Source organism: Nothobranchius furzeri, chromosome 2 (assembly GCF_043380555.1).
Source record: "Nothobranchius furzeri strain GRZ-AD chromosome 2, NfurGRZ-RIMD1, whole genome shotgun sequence".
Classification (NCBI taxonomy): Eukaryota; Metazoa; Chordata; class Actinopteri; order Cyprinodontiformes; family Nothobranchiidae; genus Nothobranchius; species Nothobranchius furzeri.
In genome coordinates this window covers 54,121,972-54,139,361 of record NC_091742.1, presented here as the reverse complement: position 1 = coordinate 54,139,361, position 17,390 = coordinate 54,121,972, and the positions used below count along the sequence as shown (strand labels likewise).

Here is a 17,390-nt window from a genome sequence, read left to right as displayed (position 1 = left end):
ATCCTTGAACCAACCAAAGGATGTGACTGGCTGAGGTGGAAGAAGGTGGTGTGATGTCATCACTACCTGTCACAACACTAACAAACCAAAACACATCCACGAAAAGTCACAAATACCAACGTTGGCATGATTTATCTTTTACTTTATAGAAAATGAAAACTTAATTAAAATTACACTTCTGAAGGCTGACCCTGGGTCAGTTCTAATTAGCCAACCCAGGTTTAGCAGAGGAACATCACTACACAAGGACTTCCTGCTGTGCAGGGACGTTGATGACTCGATGTGACTCAAATGTTAACGAAGCTGCAGACCGGGCCAACAGTGGGAGGAGACCAAACACCTAAATGTCAGAGAATAAACACTAGCTACGTTTAAAATAACAATCAAGATAACTAGGACCCCTCACTGAGAAGTGGTAAATGCCATGTTTACTTTTGTTCGGGGGAGTCAAATGAGAAGTTAGATAAAGAAAAGCGACGACTTGGAAAAAGTTTTCTGTTCGTCTTCAATCATCAAACATGAAGTCATAGAGGTTTTAACATGAAATAACGTGTCACTAGCGACACTCCTCCCCAAACATGGCGCAAACAGAGCCGGAGTGCTGTTCTTGTAATTCTCGCTCTGACCACTAGATGTCAACGCTGGACCACGTTCTCACTTCACTAAAGTTTATAAACTAGTTTCTTTTATCCCTCATTTATCTTTTTAAGTTCAAATAACATTTACTATTATGTATAACGAAAGTGTTAAAGTAAACAGCCTAAAAAGCATAAAATAGCACCCAGAGCTCCTGCCACTTTGCTTGATCAAGCTAATTAGCTTTATCAGGCTAGTGGAGTGCAAACATGGTGGACCCTAGACGACACGAGCCAGCCATGAGGAGCATTTCTGTCCATCTCTGTGGGTGAGTGTCAATGTTACAGTTTAGTAGCAGCTGGCTGCTGCTGGTGCTAATAAACTGGTTTTGTTTCAGTGTGTTGCTGCTTTTGGACTTATCTCTCAGTGTTCCCAGTCCACCGCCAATAGGTGAGACCAGTCAAGCATAATGTGTGTTCTAGTGGTCCAAAATGCCCGAATGTGGAGAGGTGTCTTCAGTCTATTTATTTATTCATTAAATAAATTTTATTTTAAAATATTTGAGGTAATTTAAATTAAAAAGGAATTTTGGTGCCACAGAAATGTTGGAATAATTAGAATTTTTTTATAAATAAATAAAAATAACTACAAACCACAAAAGAATAATGAAAAACAATAGTTGCTAAATTTTTGTACATAGCTGCTTGACTGCTTTGGGCAAAAATAAGAAAAGTTCAAGCATAATAATGATGGAAGATTGAGAAATTACTAACAAAAAGAAACAAAAGAAAACATCCAGGGGTCAAAATAATCACTTGTGAAAAGATTGAAAACATTTGAAATGTAAAAATAAAAATGTAACTTCGTCAAATGAACAAATACATGTTTCAAAAATTTACCAACAACTTGCTCTGTTATAAATGAACAGTACATTTAGAATTAATTTATTTTAATTCTGTATGTTTTTATATAAATCCTTTTTTTGTTCACATTTAGTTTTATGTGGCATCTTTCAAAGTATTTAAGTAATTTTAGTTAGAAATATTCTGTAATTTTTGAGACCATCCACTTTTCTGTGACAGAATCACATTTCAGAAAAAAAGTATAATATACTTTCTGTTTTAGTGTGTATTTTAGGGCCTTTTACATTTCTACTTTTACTTTTAACTGTTTCATGAAAACTGGTGTCACTTATTATTTTAAGGATCATTTCAGACCAAATGTCTCGACCGCCACTTCTGGCTTTCCATGAAGTCCAGCCACCTTGGCCAGATGGTCCAGTTTAATTTTGAAGGTACTTCAAGTTCCTGTGATTATGAATGAACAAAAAGCTCTTCAGAATGAGATGTAATAGTAATTTGCCTCCAGACCAGTATGGAGTCCACTCCCTGTCCCCACTGGAGGCCGCGCTCTGTGGCTACACTGTCCTGATCACCGATGCAGGAGACCTGGTGTTCCGAGCCTCCTTCCTGGCCTGTCATGTGAACAGTCAGGCATGTGCAGCAAACCGTGCAGCTTTCACTGTAGAATTAGTCCTCATGCACATTTCCTTGTTTCTCCTTTTCAGATGGGTTCAGACTATTACCTGCGTCTCTGGGTTGTGCACGTAAAGGAGGATGCAAAGGTGATGGGGTTCCCCCTACAGCTCCACTGTCCTCTGCAGGAGGCGTGGAGCTCCAGGGAGATCGTCTGCGAGGAGAATTACATGGAGGTGTGACCTCCATGTTTCTGAGTCATGCTAGCGCTCTGCGCTGGAAGCCCATCCATTCATGTTTTTATTGTTATAGGTGTCCATCCAACTGTCCATCCTCCCTCTTTCACCCCAAAATAAGAAGAATGTAAGTAGATGAGACATTTCTATAAGATTATATAGGACTCTCTTTGAAAACACAGATGGATAGTGTCTTAAATCAGGACCCTGTCCTAAACAGGAAGTTAAATCTGCAGACATGGCCATCATGTTCCATAACGCCAACCGGACGGCAAAGGAAGCTGTGGTTTTGTCCCTCAGAGAAGCTGCTGCTCTGAGCTACTACATCTCTCTGCAGACGTCCCGGTTCTCGCTCCGCTGTCCCTACTCGTCTCTGCTGTCAGTCTTTGTCAAGGTGCTGTAGGACCTTCCGGAGATCTGCTTCCCAGCAGCAGCTGTTCTCTCATGTTTACATGCTGTTACAGGAGAATGGAGTAGACATGGAGATTGTAAGAGCTTCCACCTTGTTCAGACTCGAAGACAAGGTGCTGGCTGTGGACACCTCTGTTGCCTGTGTTCTCAGTAAGCATGTTGTCAGGGTAAACATGTTCATGTCCATTGGTCTGTGTTCTGTAAGCTCTCTGTTCTCCATCAGATGAAGCCACAGCTGATGGTTCTGACCTGCTCTGGACAGTCCCTTATTTCATCCCTCCCTTAGTTCACGGGGAGTCTAGGGACAGAGGCGTGAGCGTCAGAGTGAACAATCAGGCTCTGAGAGACGAGAGCGGTTACAGGATCAGCTTGCAGGAGGGGCGAGCAGAGCTCAGGGTTTCTGCAGGAGCTCTGGGTGGACACGTCCAGGTAAAGACACAACAGGGGGACATGCTCTGTTCTAGCTTGGTATTCACATTGGCTTCCTAATGTTTTAGTAGATTTAAACCTTAATGTGTTTAAATTATTTCAGAGCAGTGTTGTGAGGGGACAGTACAGTCAGTCCATGTCAGTGGATTTGTTCTTCATGACGCAGTGGGAGGAACAACGGTGGCCTCTCACCCAGCATCGCTCCTTCAGGCTCCTAAAGACCGCTGTCGTCCCACAAAATCTCATCCTGATCAACAGTGAGGCATTTTGGGTCCATGTTTATATCAGTCTTTATTATATTTATATTTTAGTGATTATCAATTTTTTTTACTTGGAGAAAAAAATTGTAGATTTCTACTTGGCACTTTTCCTTTACCAAGATAATCCATCCCACCTCACAGGTGTGGCAGATCAAGGGGCTGATTGGACAGCATGAATAATGTACAGACTGCCCACAATAAAAGGCCACCCTGAAATGTGCACAGTTTTGCTTTATGGGGGGTGGTGGGGCAGAAAACCAGTAGTCAATATCTGGTGTGGCCACCTCACGCAGGCCAACACATCTCCATCACATAGAGTTGATCAGGTTGTTGATTGTGGCCTGTGGAACATTGGTCCACTCCTCTTCAAGAGCTGTGTGAAGTTGCTGAATATTGGCTGGAACTGGAACACGCTGTCGTATACGCCGATCCAGATCATCCCAAACATGCTCAATGGGTGGCATATCTGGTGAGTATGCTGGCCGTGCAAGAACTGGGATGTTTTCAGCTTTCAGGAATTGTTTACAGATCCTTGCAACATGGGGCTGTGCGTTATCATGCTGCAACATGAAATGATGGTCGTGGATGAATGGCACAACAATCGGCCTCAGGATCTCATCATGGTACCTCTGTGCATTCAAAATGCCATCAATAAAATGCACCTGTTTGTTGTCCATAATATACACCTGCCCATACCAGTACCCCACCACCACCAAGGGCCACTCGTTCCACAACGCTGACATCAGCAAACCGCTCCTCCACATAACGCCACACACAGTCTGCAATCTGCCTTAAAAAGTGAAAACCAGGACTCATCTGTGAACAGAATTCCACTCCAACATGCTAAATGCCATCAAATGTGAGTGTTTGCCCACTCACGTTACGACAACGGACTGCGGTCAGGTTCAGACCCCGATGAGGACAACAAGCATGCAGATGAGCTTCCCTCGGACGTTTCTGAGTTTGTGCAGAAATTCTCTGGCTATGCAAACCGATTGTTGCTGCAGCTGTCCTGGTGGCTGGTCTCAGGCAATCCTGGAGATGAACATGCTGGATGTGAAGGTCCTGGGCTGGTGTGGTCACGTGATACGTGGTTGTGAGGCTGGTTGGATGTACTGCCAAATTCTCTGAAACGCCTTTGAAGACTGCTTATGGTAGAGGAATGAACATGCCAATTGCACACTCCCTCAAAGGTTGTGACACCTGTGGCATTATGCAGTTTGATCAAACTTCACATGTCAGGGTGGCCTTTTATTGTGGGCAGTCTAAGGCACACCTGTACATTATTCATGCTGTCTAATCAGCCCCTTGATCTGCCACACCTGTGAGGTGGGATGGATTATCTTTGTAAAGGAAAAGTCCTCATGTAGACAGATGTCACAACAATATTTGAGAGTCGTGGGTCTTTTGTGTATGTACCTACATTTTCAGATGTTTGAGTTCAGCTCATGAAAAATGGGAGCAAAAACAAAAGTGCTGCATTTCTATTTTTGTTCAGTGTAAATCAGAATACAGGGAAGATGCTTTGACATATATCACAATACGGAGGAGACTATACAAAATGTATCGGAATACAGGGGAGGCAATCTGATATATTGCGATATTACAATCCAGATGATATTTCCAATTTTTCGAACAGAATTTAATTGAAAACTGAGGCCAGATGCCTCCAAGACACATCCAGTGTTACCTCAAGATTCTGTTCCTGTCTGAATGAAGATAGTAATTTCTCAATAAATATAAATAAACTGCTTATAAATATTGTTTTAGCATCTTAACACAAAATATTGCAATATTTCAGTTTATTGATATTTTCTTACATCATTAATAGTTGCCGATTGTCTTTTACAGAAACAAAAGAAACATACGTACGCAGCTCTGTTGTACATATGGTTTTAAAATGTTATCAAAACAGAAGATTTTTGAGGGTTTTATTGCACATGATACTTGATATCTTCAGATAAGATCGCTGGTTAATAAGATGGAGGAGATTGCGACGCTAACAAGGACAGAGAAAGTTTCCCGAGAATGCAGTGTTATGTGTTACACGGAGACATGGCTGCACAAAAAATATCCCGGACCAGGTGGTGGATATAAACGGATTTACGTGTGTGAGAGCGGACAGGGACTCGGGCAGTTGTGAGAAGAAGAGGGGAGGAGGACTCGTTCTTTATGTTAACAACCGCTGGTGTTCCCCCAGTCACGTTAAGGTGAGGATGGCTGTGTGTAACAAACACATAGAACTGTTGGCGGTCGGTCTCCGACCATATTATCTACCGCGTGAGTTTTCCCTCGCCATTATCATCATTGTTTACATCGCTCCTGATGCCAACGCGGCGCAGGCGTGTGACGTCATCAGCTCTGCGACAGCGGACATACTAAATCGTAGTCCCTCTGCGTTTGTGGCTATAACGGGTGATTTTAACCACACAAACCTCTCCACTGTTCTACCTACATTCAAGCAGCATGTGGACTGCAAAACAAGAAACAATAAAACACTGGACCTGTTTTATGCCAATGCTGCTGAGGCACACACCTCCAGCCCTCTCCCTCCCCTGGGCAGGGCTGATCACAACCTGGTATCCCTCCAGCCCCTTTACAGACCTGCCGTCCAGAGACAACCTGCAGCCACAAAAACGGTCACAACATGGACAAGGGAGTTGGAAGAGACTCTGCAGGGATGCTTTGAGTCAACGGACTGGGATGTTCTTTGTGATTCCAATCAGGACAATATTGACAATCTGACAGGCTGTGTTACAGACTATATCAACTTCTGTGTTGACACGGTAGTCCCCCAAAAAACCATACTGTGCTTCCCCAACAATAAGCCCTGGGTTTCCAAAGACATAAAAGCAACCCTGAACAAGAAAAAAAGAGCTTTCAGAAATGGTGACAGAGATCAGCTGAAACTGGTGCAGAGGGAGCTGAAAGCCAAGATTGCTCCTCCCCCTCCCCCTTGTCCGGAACTTTACCTCACCAGTCTGAAGCAGCCACCCTGTCCGTAACAAGTCCGGACCTGTTACTAGGGGCTTCGTCCGGGTAAATTCCGGAACACGTTATCCGGATGTTTGTATTCAGACAGAAAGGTCTTACGGACAGATTCCGGAACATTTCCGTTTTTCATGGCCTGTCTGAAGGGGGCTCTACAGACGGAAGCTGGAAAACAAGCTGCAGGAAAACAACACCAGGGAGGTGTGGAATGGAATGCGGGCTATCACTGGCCTGAGACAAAAGAGAGGTGTTGGGATGGAGGGGGATGTCGAAAGTGCTAACAACCTAAATCTACACTTCAATAGGTTCGACTGTCCTGCGTCTCCTGTCTCCACAGCCAGCTCTTCCCATCTTCTCCTTCCATCCCCCCCCCCCCCCCTCTCCTGCCTCCTCTGACTGTCTCACCCTGTCCCTCTCAGCAGATGACATCAAAAAAGAATTGGGCAGACTCCACCCCGGCAAAGCTGCTGGTCCTGCTGGTGTCAGTCCAAGGGCCCTTAGGTGTTGTGCTTCCCAGCTGTCTGAGTTTTACAACGGATCTTCAACATGAGCCTGGAGATGCAGAGAGTTCCATCACTCTGGAAGACATCCTGCCTGGTTCCTGTCCCTAAAAAGATCAACCCGTCGACCCCCAGTGACTACAGGCCAGTGGCTCTGACCTCACATGTCATGAAGACACTGGAGAGACTCATCCTAAAACATCTGCGGCTGCTGGTGGAGCCTTGGCTGGATCCCCTGCAGTTTGCTTATCAACCTCGTATCTGTGTGGAGGATGCCCCCTCATCTACCTGCTGGACCGGCCATATTCTCATCTGGACATTGCTGGGAGCACTGTGAGGGTCATGTTTTTCGACTTCTCTAGTGCCTTTAACACAATCAGACCATCACTGCTGGGGAACAAGCTCACGGAAATGCAGGTGGACGCCCCACTTGTAGGTTGGATTACGGACTATTTAACAAGTAGACCACAGCATGTCCGACTGATGAGCTGCCGCTCAGATAACATCCTGAGCAGCACGGGGGCGCCGCAGGGGACAGTTCTATCACCCTTCCTCTTCACCCTTTACACATCTGACTTCATGTACAAGTCTCAGTCTTGCCATCTGCAGAAATTCTCTGATGACTCTGCCATCGTGGGCTGTATCAGGGATGGTCAGGAGGTGGAGTACAGGAGTGTGGTGGACAGCTTTGTTGAGTGGTGTGAGCGAAACCACCTACAACTTAACATCACAAAGACTAAGGAACTGATTATGGACTTTAGGAAGCAGGCCCCACCTCCTACTCCTGTCACCATAAGAGGGGCTGACGTTGAGATCGTTGAGGACTACCGGTACCTGGGGGTTCACTTGGACTGTAAACTGGACTGGACTAAGAACACCAATGCTATCTTCAAAAAAGGGCAGAGTCGGCTTTTTCTTCTGAGGCGGCTCAGGTCCTTCAATGTTGGGAGGAAATTAGCGACAATGTTCTATCACTCGGTGTTGGAGAGCGTTGTGTTCTTTGCAGCTGTGTGCTGGGGCAGTGGGGTGAAGATAGCTGATGCCAACTGGCTGAACAAGCTGATTAGAAGGGCTGGGTCTGTCCTGGGTGTTAGACTGGAGAACCTGGAGGAGGTGTCTGAGAGGAGAATGCTAAAAAAGCTTCCCTCTATCATGGACAACCCCTCCCACCCCATGCACGCCCACATGATGGACCATCGAAGCACACGCAGCAAAAGACTCATTGCCCCGAAATGCAGAACTGACCGCCACAGGAAATCCTTTGTACCGGTGGCAATAGGACTGTTTAACTCTTCCTCACCCTGTAGGTGATTCTCCTAATACTGTTACCTAGGTTACTCTGTTCCCTCACGGACTGTGCAATATTACCAGAGTTCTGATTGTAAATATGTTTTTATCCCCCCATCATATCATATGCTGCTACAAACCCATATTCTATTACACAATACTTTAATCACTTTTGTGAATCGCCTGCACCGACGGCTTAATTACTTATTCACAAGGATGCAGTCATGTATTTAATTATTGAGATATGCGATTGTTTGTTTTGCACTATCCTACATGGTACTACTGTAGATCATTTTTTAATGTATATATTGTATATCATATTTCTATTTCACCTGTTCCTTTGTCTCTCCGACTGCTTTGAGCATGTACATGACACAAGAATTTCCCTCAGGATAAATAAAGTTGTTCTTATCTTCTTATCTTATATTGTTAAAGTTTACAGTGAGGATATCAGTTGAATAAATCAACATTTCCCGTCCTGTCCTCAGAGCTGCAGCCATAGCATCTTAGCAACTATCATTACCATAGGGAGCCTAACCCCTTCTTTCCACCGGAGCCGTCAGCAGCACGTTACTGCAGCAGCACGTCATAGCTGCTGATAGGAACCGCTGTGGTCAACAGAACCTTTTCCACCGGAGCCGTCAGCAGCGCGAGTCGGCCGCGTCTCAGGAGCAGCATGTCGCGGCCTTTACGCGCCGGTTCTATTTTCTACGCGTGACGTCTCTGAAACGGGTCAAGTTCTACATTTTGGGGAAGGAAAGACAGGAAATTGGATGCAGAAACGGAGCAAAGCTCCCGAGATTTTCAGAATAAAGAAACGTACTGCCTTCCAGTTGCTTTACTTAAAAAAAAAAGTTACTAACTGTGCGGCCCCGTGAGAAGTTATCACCTAGCTAGCGGTCTCCTTTGTTTTTCAGGTCCGTATTGGCGATTATAAAACGGACAGAACATAAAACACAAACGTTTTGGAGCCATGTTGTAGTTTTCTCCTGCTTGTTGTTGTGTTTACTGACGAAGTCACTCATGTGACTTCGTGCTCTGTCGGTGACAGCTGCTCCCCTGCTGCTTCGCGTCTCGTTGGAAGGGCCAAGCAGCAGCTTACGCGAGCAAGACGTGCTGCTGACGGCTCCGGTGGAAAGAAGGGGTTAGTCTCCTCCCTTTCTTGTCAGCTCATGGGTCCCCAGAAGAACCAAAAAATGAATGCAAGTCAGCGGGGATAAAGGAGTTATTTTCTAATCCGCTTTGCCTCACGCCCTGGATCAAACGTGTTGTACTGCAATTTACATGAAAAGTAATGGTGTGTGTTTCCACCACGCCAGTCACGTACTTAGAGATTTATCAGCTTGTTAAAATTTGTAATTGCTACACATGATTACAAATCAGATGTCGTATGTTGCATATATGACGTCACCACAGAATCTCCTCTCCCCTAGCGTAGCTGCTGCTCACCACATGGCCAGATTTATGGTTGTTCTTTCCTCCTGAAGGAAGGATTTCTCTTTTCAGTTACGTCACTTTGGTGATGTACATTTGTAGTCCTGGACTTCTTTTCATACAAAACCTAAAATAACTTTTGCCCATGTTCAAAAATAAGCGCTTTCTTGTCTTTAAAATTCACAGACATCATACGTGAAATTCATGGCACATAACAAACGGGATTAGAAAATAGCTTTCATAGCCTCGTTGACTTACATTCATTTTTGTCCTTCTCAGGTCCGAAAGTAGCTGGGCGTGACTTAGGCTCCTTATTTCATGCATGGGAATCAAGGAATTAAGGTCTGACTGGTCAAATATATTTTTAGCAAGAGGAACATAAGTTGCACCTGCAAAATAAGGGATTGCAATATTTTTTGCACCCTTTAGTCCATCCAACAATTTTCTTGCACTTTTCCAAGATTGCTCCTCATCTTATCTCCAAGGCTGAACTCAGCCTGCCTACGAAGGAAGCCCCTCAAAAGGTTCTGTTTTGTTTCAGACACTCCCTTTTTGGATTCCAACTTGTCCAAAGATCAGTTTTCAGTCTCTTTGGGCTTCTTCGCCTCTGATGTTCTCCTCCAGAAGGTGACGGTTGATGGCGGTGGTGACCTTTTAAAGTGGACCCAAAACCAAAGCCAGACAGACCTTGGGGTGTCCAGGTTTCTTCTCTCCAATGGGAGTTTCTTCTACCAGCTCAATGTTTTGTTGTCGCACCCTAAAGTAATCCCAGAGGTGAGACTGAGCTGATTTATGAAGCTTTGTGTGATCGGTGGATCTGAAACAAGCTGCTCTCTCATCACCAGCACATAGGTGAAGGGTTCAAGACCTACAGCTTCACTTTCATCTTTACCCTGTCTGTCACGCCCAGTGGAGAGGTGTTTTACCACCATGCTGCTCTGAAGCATCAAGTCAAATATTCAGGTGAGAGAGTTTAGTCTTTGAGGTGACAATCAATGGTTCACATTTGTACTTGGATGTCCGAAACTACCTGAAACTAATATCAGTGAGGTGATGTGGCTGAACTCTACATCTTTAACGCAGAGGTTAGACATAATTCTCCATCTCCAACTGTGAAAATGACCCTCAGTGGGCTTGTTTTGTTGTCCTGGGGCAGAACTGGGATCCCCCAGGCTGGAGGGGAAGTGTACCGAGAGCAGCCTGTTGGTGCTGCTGCACCACGGGGCCCATTCGGATCTGCAGTGGGACCTCTTCCTCGGAGGCCATAGGCTGGACTGGGATCTGTTGATGATGGGTGGACTCAAGATGGAGGTGGAGGAAGACTACTTGACTGTGATGATTCCTTTCTCCAGCCCTGTGATGATCTACCAGGTGCTTGTTTTTGGTTCAGTGTCGTTTTCACCCTCTTGTGCTGTTGACCGTGTGTGTTTTGTTTTCCTGAAACAGAAGCTGTCATTGGGAGGTCTGGTTGGTGGAGTTAACGTGTCGGTCGTGGAAGCCGATTCCATGATAGAACATGACCGTCTTGTCCATAAATGCACCTTCCCTGCTAGAGAACTTCTGGGTACAAAGAGCAAAGCTTTGTCTTTCTATGACCTATTACAGTCATACATCATCTTGGACTCCATGTGCCTTATAGCCTGTTTGCCAGAGGGGAGGATGGCTGCCATAGTTGACACCACCCACACCATCCCGCCCATCCAGCCCAACAGAACCACTTTACGTGATCCTGAGTGTGTTCCCATGGAGACAGACAGCGCCAGAGCCCTTTTTGTCTTCAGCCTCAACTCCTGTGGGACAACTGTCACTGTGAGAGACCATATTTATCACATTTCCTCCACAAATTCACTTTTTGGGCGTTTAATCTAAGCTGTCACGTCTCAACAGGTCAAAGGAAATCTGCTGGTTTATGAAAATCAGATCAGTTACGCTCAAGACCTTCTGCCTCTGGACGGTCCTGTCATACATAGAGATGCTCCATATAGGTGAGGACTGCAAACTGGATTTGTAACAAGTCCAAAATGTTGGTCTAAATTCGTAATTGTTGTCTGTTTCAGGCTGACAGTCCAATGCCAGTACCCAACAAACGATACGAGTATTTCATCCATTCAGCATCATCAGCATCAACGTTTCAGCCATCAGAGCCCAACGAGCACGTAGCGAAGCTGCCAATCAACGCTTGTTTGTGTAAAACTATGATTTTGTTAAAATAGGGTTCAAGTATAAGAAAGATGTTGATAAACTTCATATGTTTGTATATACTCTTTATTGTATGCATTGTATAGGTTTGTGAGCATGTGAAAAGTTTGGGCTTTGTTTATTATTCTGCACCAGAACACACATTTGCATCCATAAACCCATAAATATACACGCATCTGGTCTTCAATCAGCCAAAAAGAGCACACGTCACCCCTCTGTTCATTGAGCTCCACTGGTTACCGCTAGCAGCACGCATCAAATTCAAATAGCTAACACTAGCATACAAAGTCCGAGATGGTACGGCTCCCAGCTACCTGAATCCTCTTGCAAAGGCTTACGTCTCGGCCCGGCTGCTCCGGTCATCACAGGATCGTCGGCTAGCAGTGCCTACACCACGCTCAGGACAATCCAGACTCTTCTCATGCATCGTTCCACAAATGTGGAATGATCTACCAAGCACTACCAGAACAGGGGCTTCCTTTTCAATTTTCAAGAAACTCTTCAGAGAGCATCTTCTAAACTAGCACCCTCCCTGCACCCGTCCCCCCTCTCTACTGTCCACTCCTTGTTCCCTCCTCTCCATGACTGATATCAAGTTGTTGTTTTTGTTGTTGTTAGCCTCAAGGGCAACATGCCGATTATCACTTGTAAGTCGCTGTGGACAAAAGCGTCTGCTAAATACATAAATTCATAAACATACAGATTAACTAAAGTTGTATGATTTTAAATATTAAATAATCTGAATTTTCTATATTAAAATTGTTTCCTCATAATGTATTATGACTGTTTTACAGATGACGGTTAAACCTTGAGTCTGTTTTGTCATATTGTTAGGTTTTGCTTTACAAGATGACCTAGCTGTACATAAACATACTATTTCTTCTATTAGTTTACCAAACCATTTAATACCTTTTGCTTATGCCACAAACATGTTTTGATTTGAGACTAAGAGCAACTTTAATTTGTTTATTTACAGAGAAATTCAGTGTTGCAACAGCAAAGGCTTGAGTGGTGGTGGTGTGTGTGTGTGTGTGTGTGTGTGGGGGGGGGGGGTTAGAACATCTGGTCATTATATTTTATTAAAATAATAACATAACATTCTAAGCCCTTTCAGTAAAAACAAATAGAAACTATGAGTGGATCCAAACTGCTTAATGAAAGTGTGTGGAGGGGGGACATGTCCCCCCTGTTCCCCCCTACAATTACATCTATGAATCTAGCTCTCATTAATTCACTCTTTCTTTCATGTCAAAGTGTCTGCCATGATATATGCTTATTGATTTAAGGATTAGTGTTAGCTAAATGAAATGAGCACACTCAGATATCCTTCATTTTGAATGTGTTCAGTAGTCAACCATGCTCATTAATATATGATTTTACTGGCACCTGTGCTGCCACACCTTCAAAAATAGCTGATTGCTAATTGTTTGCACATGTGGATGCAGCTACTCGTTAGAGAAATAGGTCTTAAAGCCTGGTGAGGGAAATGTAGCATCATGGTGCAGGCTTGGTGAGCTGCAAGTGGTGTTCTTGTGCTTGTGTTGGTCAGTTGGTGTAGTTTGCTAGCAGCAGGGCTAGCTTTAGACACTTCCAACACATCAGCAGCTATGGCTTTCAAGCTAAACTTTGGGTAAACTGTGTTAGTAGCACCTTTAAAAAAAATGAGGTTTTTTTACAGGAATGTTTAATCTTGTCTTTGTGTTGCAGTGTGGCCTTCTTCCTGTCTTTATGGTCGACTGTGGGATGTGACTTCCTTGTGGAAGGTTTGTAAGTGAGCTTGTGAGTCTCTAAAGATGGGTTACTCTATATCTGAACCTTGTTCCTTCGTTCAGGAGTTCTTGAAATGGAGTGTCACGATCGTTACTTGGCGATAGCCTTAGATCTCTCTGCCACTGGAGCAAATCCTCGCTTTGAGGCTGTTGGTGAGTCCTGACTTCATTGGTCCAACAGTGAAGCTATCTCAAGCTAAGCTCTTTGCTAATGCGATAAATCTCTTGCAGACAGATTTGGTGTCCATGCCATCACTGAGGCGTATGCGGCAATGTGTGGCTACAGCATTACTCTTCTCCCTTTCCTGGGCATGGTCGAGCTCAGAGCGTCATATTTCAGCTGTCACATTGAGAAAGTATGAACGGTCAAGCAAAGTTTTTCTGTTGATCAAACAGCCCTGACACTTTTTTTATTTTATGTTTTAGGTTGATGGATTAGAGTTTAAATTTAATCTGATTACTAACTATGATGGAGAAGAGGTCTTTTATGTACTGAACAAGACCTGTCCTCCCCCTCGGCGAATGTCTTCTAGAGAGGTTACCTGTGAGGTCAACTACATGGAAGTAAGTCAGGATGAATTCTTAAGGATTAAGGAGCACATGTGGGTCTCACTGGAATTCCTTCTCCCCCCCCCCCCCCCCCCCCAGGTATCCATGAGGAGTGACCTCTCCTGCCCTTCTGAAATCAACAGTGACTGGACCGCTTTAAGACCAGTGCGTCGGCATACTATGCAACCTTTTTATGTTTATACATTATCTTGAGCCAGTATGTTAAAATGGCCCTTTACAAGTTACACTCCAACTCCACCGCCCTCTGTGGCCTGAGTATCTCATTAGCAACTTCAGCATTGCTGGCATGGTCTTCGGATTAAGTCATGGAGCTGACATCACTAATGTTAAATCTGCTTCCAGCTCATTTCCTCCATGTTTTTAGATCATGAACACTTATTTATTTTTAACTGCTCCTGTAGAAGCCAATTAAGGCTGAGGAGACATTTTGGCATTTGGATTAAGGTGTTTAAAAGCAAAATTACAGCACACAAATTTACTCTTGCTCTAACACAAGGGGTGCCAAAAGCAAGCCAAAAGTGTAGTATCCCTCAAGTACTCCGTTTCTACAATCTGCTTCACTTCTCCTCAGACACACAGCACCTCAACCTCAGATTGGCAGGTTATCTTCCAGAGACTAGATGAGCAGCTGCCGCCCATGAATCTCTCCCAGGCTCGTAAAAAGGGCTACACATTTGACCTTATGCATGACCGAATTGTGTTTCGTACATCGTATGAGAAGCCTGAATCGTACAGGGTTGAGGTAGGCATGACGGCACCTTCTGTAACTTGACTGTCAATCTGGCTTATGAGCGTTTTGTGCAGGTGAGTGATGTTCCAGTAGAAGTGGTCCATGCAACACTTTTCTCAAGGAAAAGCTGGATTGTCCTCATGGTTGACCTGATTGCTGCCTGCTCTATGGGTAAGTGATGTGGCATTAAGCCTACTGGAAACCTGTCTGTACCTTAATTGGTAAACTTGTCTTCTGAACAGATGAAGGATCTTACGACAGTGGCTATGTATTATGGAAGACTCCAGAAGCACTGTATTCCAGTTATAACAGAACTCAGATTAGTGTTGGCCTCAATGGTGAGCTTGTGGATAAAGAGTCTGCAATAACACTAGGCTTCATTGTGGAGACTCAATCTACAATCAAAATTGGCATCCCTTACAACACTGAGGGTGGATACAGAAAGGTAAGGGGCATTGTAAACATGCATAGCTGTAGAGGCGTACTACTGGTATGGCTGTATATCTGTTCCAGAGCTTTGTGGACAATGGCATCTTTGAGTTCTACATGTTCAACCTCTACTTGAAGCAAACATCAGTAGATGAACATTATGAAGAGACGGCAGTCAGATTTCAAAGGACTCTTGTTACTCCTCTACTGCCTTGTTCACTTTTCACTGAGGACCAAACCAACCTGAAAGAAGGAATGTTCACCATATACCTCGGAGATGTCCCAGAAGATGTTGAGTTGATTTCTGTCAAGCTCAATGGCGAAGAATTTCGAGTGCCATCTGATGTAAACGTTTTCTCGATTGTGGAAACCATTCATTCAAATAAAACCCACAGCTATACTCTAAAGGTGCCCCTGCACAACCCCATTATCATACAAAAGGTATGAGTCTTTACTCTGAGATATCTGCAGTCCCTCTTAGGTTTTCATGATTGAGTACTTTCTGTCTTAGTTCTCCAAAGATGCTGGGGCAATGTTGCACATACTGGATGTCAACTACACCCTGGCTGCTGACCCAGAGCATAAGTTTTACTACCACACTGTGTCTGTCACTACCTTGATTGATGTCTGTAAGTAAATGTTGCTTTCTATGTTGGTATGATCATGAACATGTCATTTATCTTGCACTATTTCATAGCTCCTCCATCATTTCATGCTGTCTGCAACAAAACTGGAATAAGTTTTCAGTTGAACCACCAGCCTTCAGATTACCTGTGGAAATTCGACATTGGTCCAGACCGGCTAACACCGGCCCTGGCAGCCAAGCATGGCTACATTATGAGCAACAACAGCCAGAGCCTGCTGCTGTTTGTTCCACAACTTGCTCATGGATTTAAATACACGGTAGGGATTGCCATTCACTGCATGAAGAGCATTAGGTGCATCTCTGGAATTTTTTTTTTCCTCAGGATGTTTCACTGAAGGGATTCCTTGGCACATTTGAGATCCTCGTCAAATCTCTCAACACGTCACAAGTCCGGGCTTCAACAACCAAGACGTGTCCGTTCAATTCGACAGAGATGATTTGTAAGGGCATGTTTATCAAAAGTGGTTTGGTTCAGTGTCTAAATGTGCTAACCGGGTTTATTTTTTTCTAGTGTGTTCAACGAGTGGCTGGATGACTGTTGTGGTTGACTTGTCTCTGGTTGTCAAAAGCAACCGGATCGTAAAGGAAACTAGCCTTATCAATGAGCTTTGTGTACCCAAAGAAACTGATGGCAATAGGGTTCTCTTCTCCTTCCCACTCCATAGTTGTGGTTCTAAAGTTGAGGTAAGACTAATGGTTGGAGCTTGATTCTAATTCTGGCTTTTCAATTGACTTCTGTCTGCTTGTGTTTCAGTTGTCCAGGGGAAATGTGATTTATCAAAACAAGATTTATTACAACTCTGGTTCTGCTAATGCCACCGAAGGGTATGTGTTACCTTGGACTATTAAATCAGTTTCATGGGTTCTTGTTCTAAAATTTTGTTTTCTAAAGGGTGATGGTGCAATGTGCATATCCACTAGCTGGGCTCCACAGCCTGTTCTCAACTCATAGATTTGAGTCTGACAAGGAAGGTGTTGGCAGCATAATCCCTTCTAAAAGGCCCACCCAAGGTAAGGTTCATCCACCAGCTGGACAAGATTATCAACCTTGGATCTGATGAATGTAATCTTCTAGATACACCACGGTCCACTGAAGCCACCACTAGACCTGCAACCACAGTGGCTCTCCAAAAAACCAAATCTAAAAACCCTGTCCTGTACCTTTCCTCCTTCTACCCAACTGCTCGCTACATAAAGGTTCCTAGTGCTCAAAGGGTAGTTGCTAACTTTAAAAAAGGTAAATGCAAAACTTTTATTTTTATTGCAATTTTATAAAGCTTGTTAACTTTTATAAATTTCTTTTAGGCACCAAATGAAGCTTGCCAGATGAGGACTGACTACAAATTTTTAAAAGAATTTTGTTCAACTTTAATAAAAACGTTTTATACTTTACTGTGCATTCTTTTCTTTAAGATTTTGCTTTTTTAGGGCTTCTGTGGTTGGATGAG

The 17,390-nt window shown here is 44.0% G+C and overlaps 2 protein-coding genes across 2 annotated transcripts; both read left to right on the top strand.

Moving 5' to 3' along the window:
- Positions 1-49: 49 nt before the first annotated feature.
- Positions 50-11,967, top strand: LOC129165207 (uncharacterized). The gene is made up of 16 exons (XM_054747785.2): positions 50-904; positions 974-1,026; positions 1,781-1,870; positions 1,945-2,287; positions 2,364-2,414; positions 2,508-2,681; positions 2,752-2,848; positions 2,922-3,127; positions 3,231-3,384; positions 10,141-10,373; positions 10,445-10,562; positions 10,756-10,970; positions 11,046-11,163; positions 11,239-11,408; positions 11,487-11,584; positions 11,657-11,967. Exons 4-16 carry the CDS (start codon positions 2,072-2,074, stop codon positions 11,757-11,759), a joined length of 1,953 nt encoding a protein of 650 aa, XP_054603760.2. The 5' UTR covers positions 50-904; positions 974-1,026; positions 1,781-1,870; positions 1,945-2,071; the 3' UTR covers positions 11,760-11,967.
- A 1,308-nt stretch (positions 11,968-13,275) lies between these two features.
- Positions 13,276-17,334, top strand: LOC107397291 (uncharacterized). Its single transcript, XM_015977230.3, has 18 exons — positions 13,276-13,428; positions 13,506-13,561; positions 13,631-13,720; positions 13,799-13,923; positions 13,994-14,131; positions 14,216-14,281; positions 14,709-14,879; positions 14,942-15,038; positions 15,110-15,312; positions 15,381-15,737; positions 15,808-15,925; positions 15,994-16,199; positions 16,265-16,382; positions 16,454-16,626; positions 16,697-16,767; positions 16,835-16,953; positions 17,018-17,179; positions 17,248-17,334. The coding sequence occupies exons 1-18, from the start codon at positions 13,406-13,408 to the stop codon at positions 17,256-17,258; spliced, it is 2,304 nt and encodes a 767-aa protein (XP_015832716.3). The 5' UTR covers positions 13,276-13,405; the 3' UTR covers positions 17,259-17,334.
- The last annotated feature ends 56 nt before the right edge of the window (positions 17,335-17,390 follow it).

Bases quoted from the DNA above. Each gene is read 5' to 3' on its own strand.
- LOC129165207 (XM_054747785.2), top strand. From the start codon at position 2,072: ATGTGCAGCAAACCGTGCAGCTTTCACTGTAGAATTAGTCCTCATGCA. The intron at 3,385-10,140 runs GTGAGGCATTTT...GTTTTGTTTCAG, and splicing joins AAATCTCATCCTGATCAACA to ACACTCCCTTTTTGGATTCC. The intron at 11,585-11,656 runs GTGAGGACTGCA...TGTCTGTTTCAG, and splicing joins CATAGAGATGCTCCATATAG to GCTGACAGTCCAATGCCAGT.
- LOC107397291 (XM_015977230.3), top strand. From the start codon at position 13,406: ATGGCTTTCAAGCTAAACTTTGG. The intron at 15,738-15,807 runs GTATGAGTCTTT...TTTCTGTCTTAG, and splicing joins ACCCCATTATCATACAAAAG to TTCTCCAAAGATGCTGGGGC. The intron at 16,627-16,696 runs GTAAGACTAATG...CTTGTGTTTCAG, and splicing joins GTTGTGGTTCTAAAGTTGAG to TTGTCCAGGGGAAATGTGAT.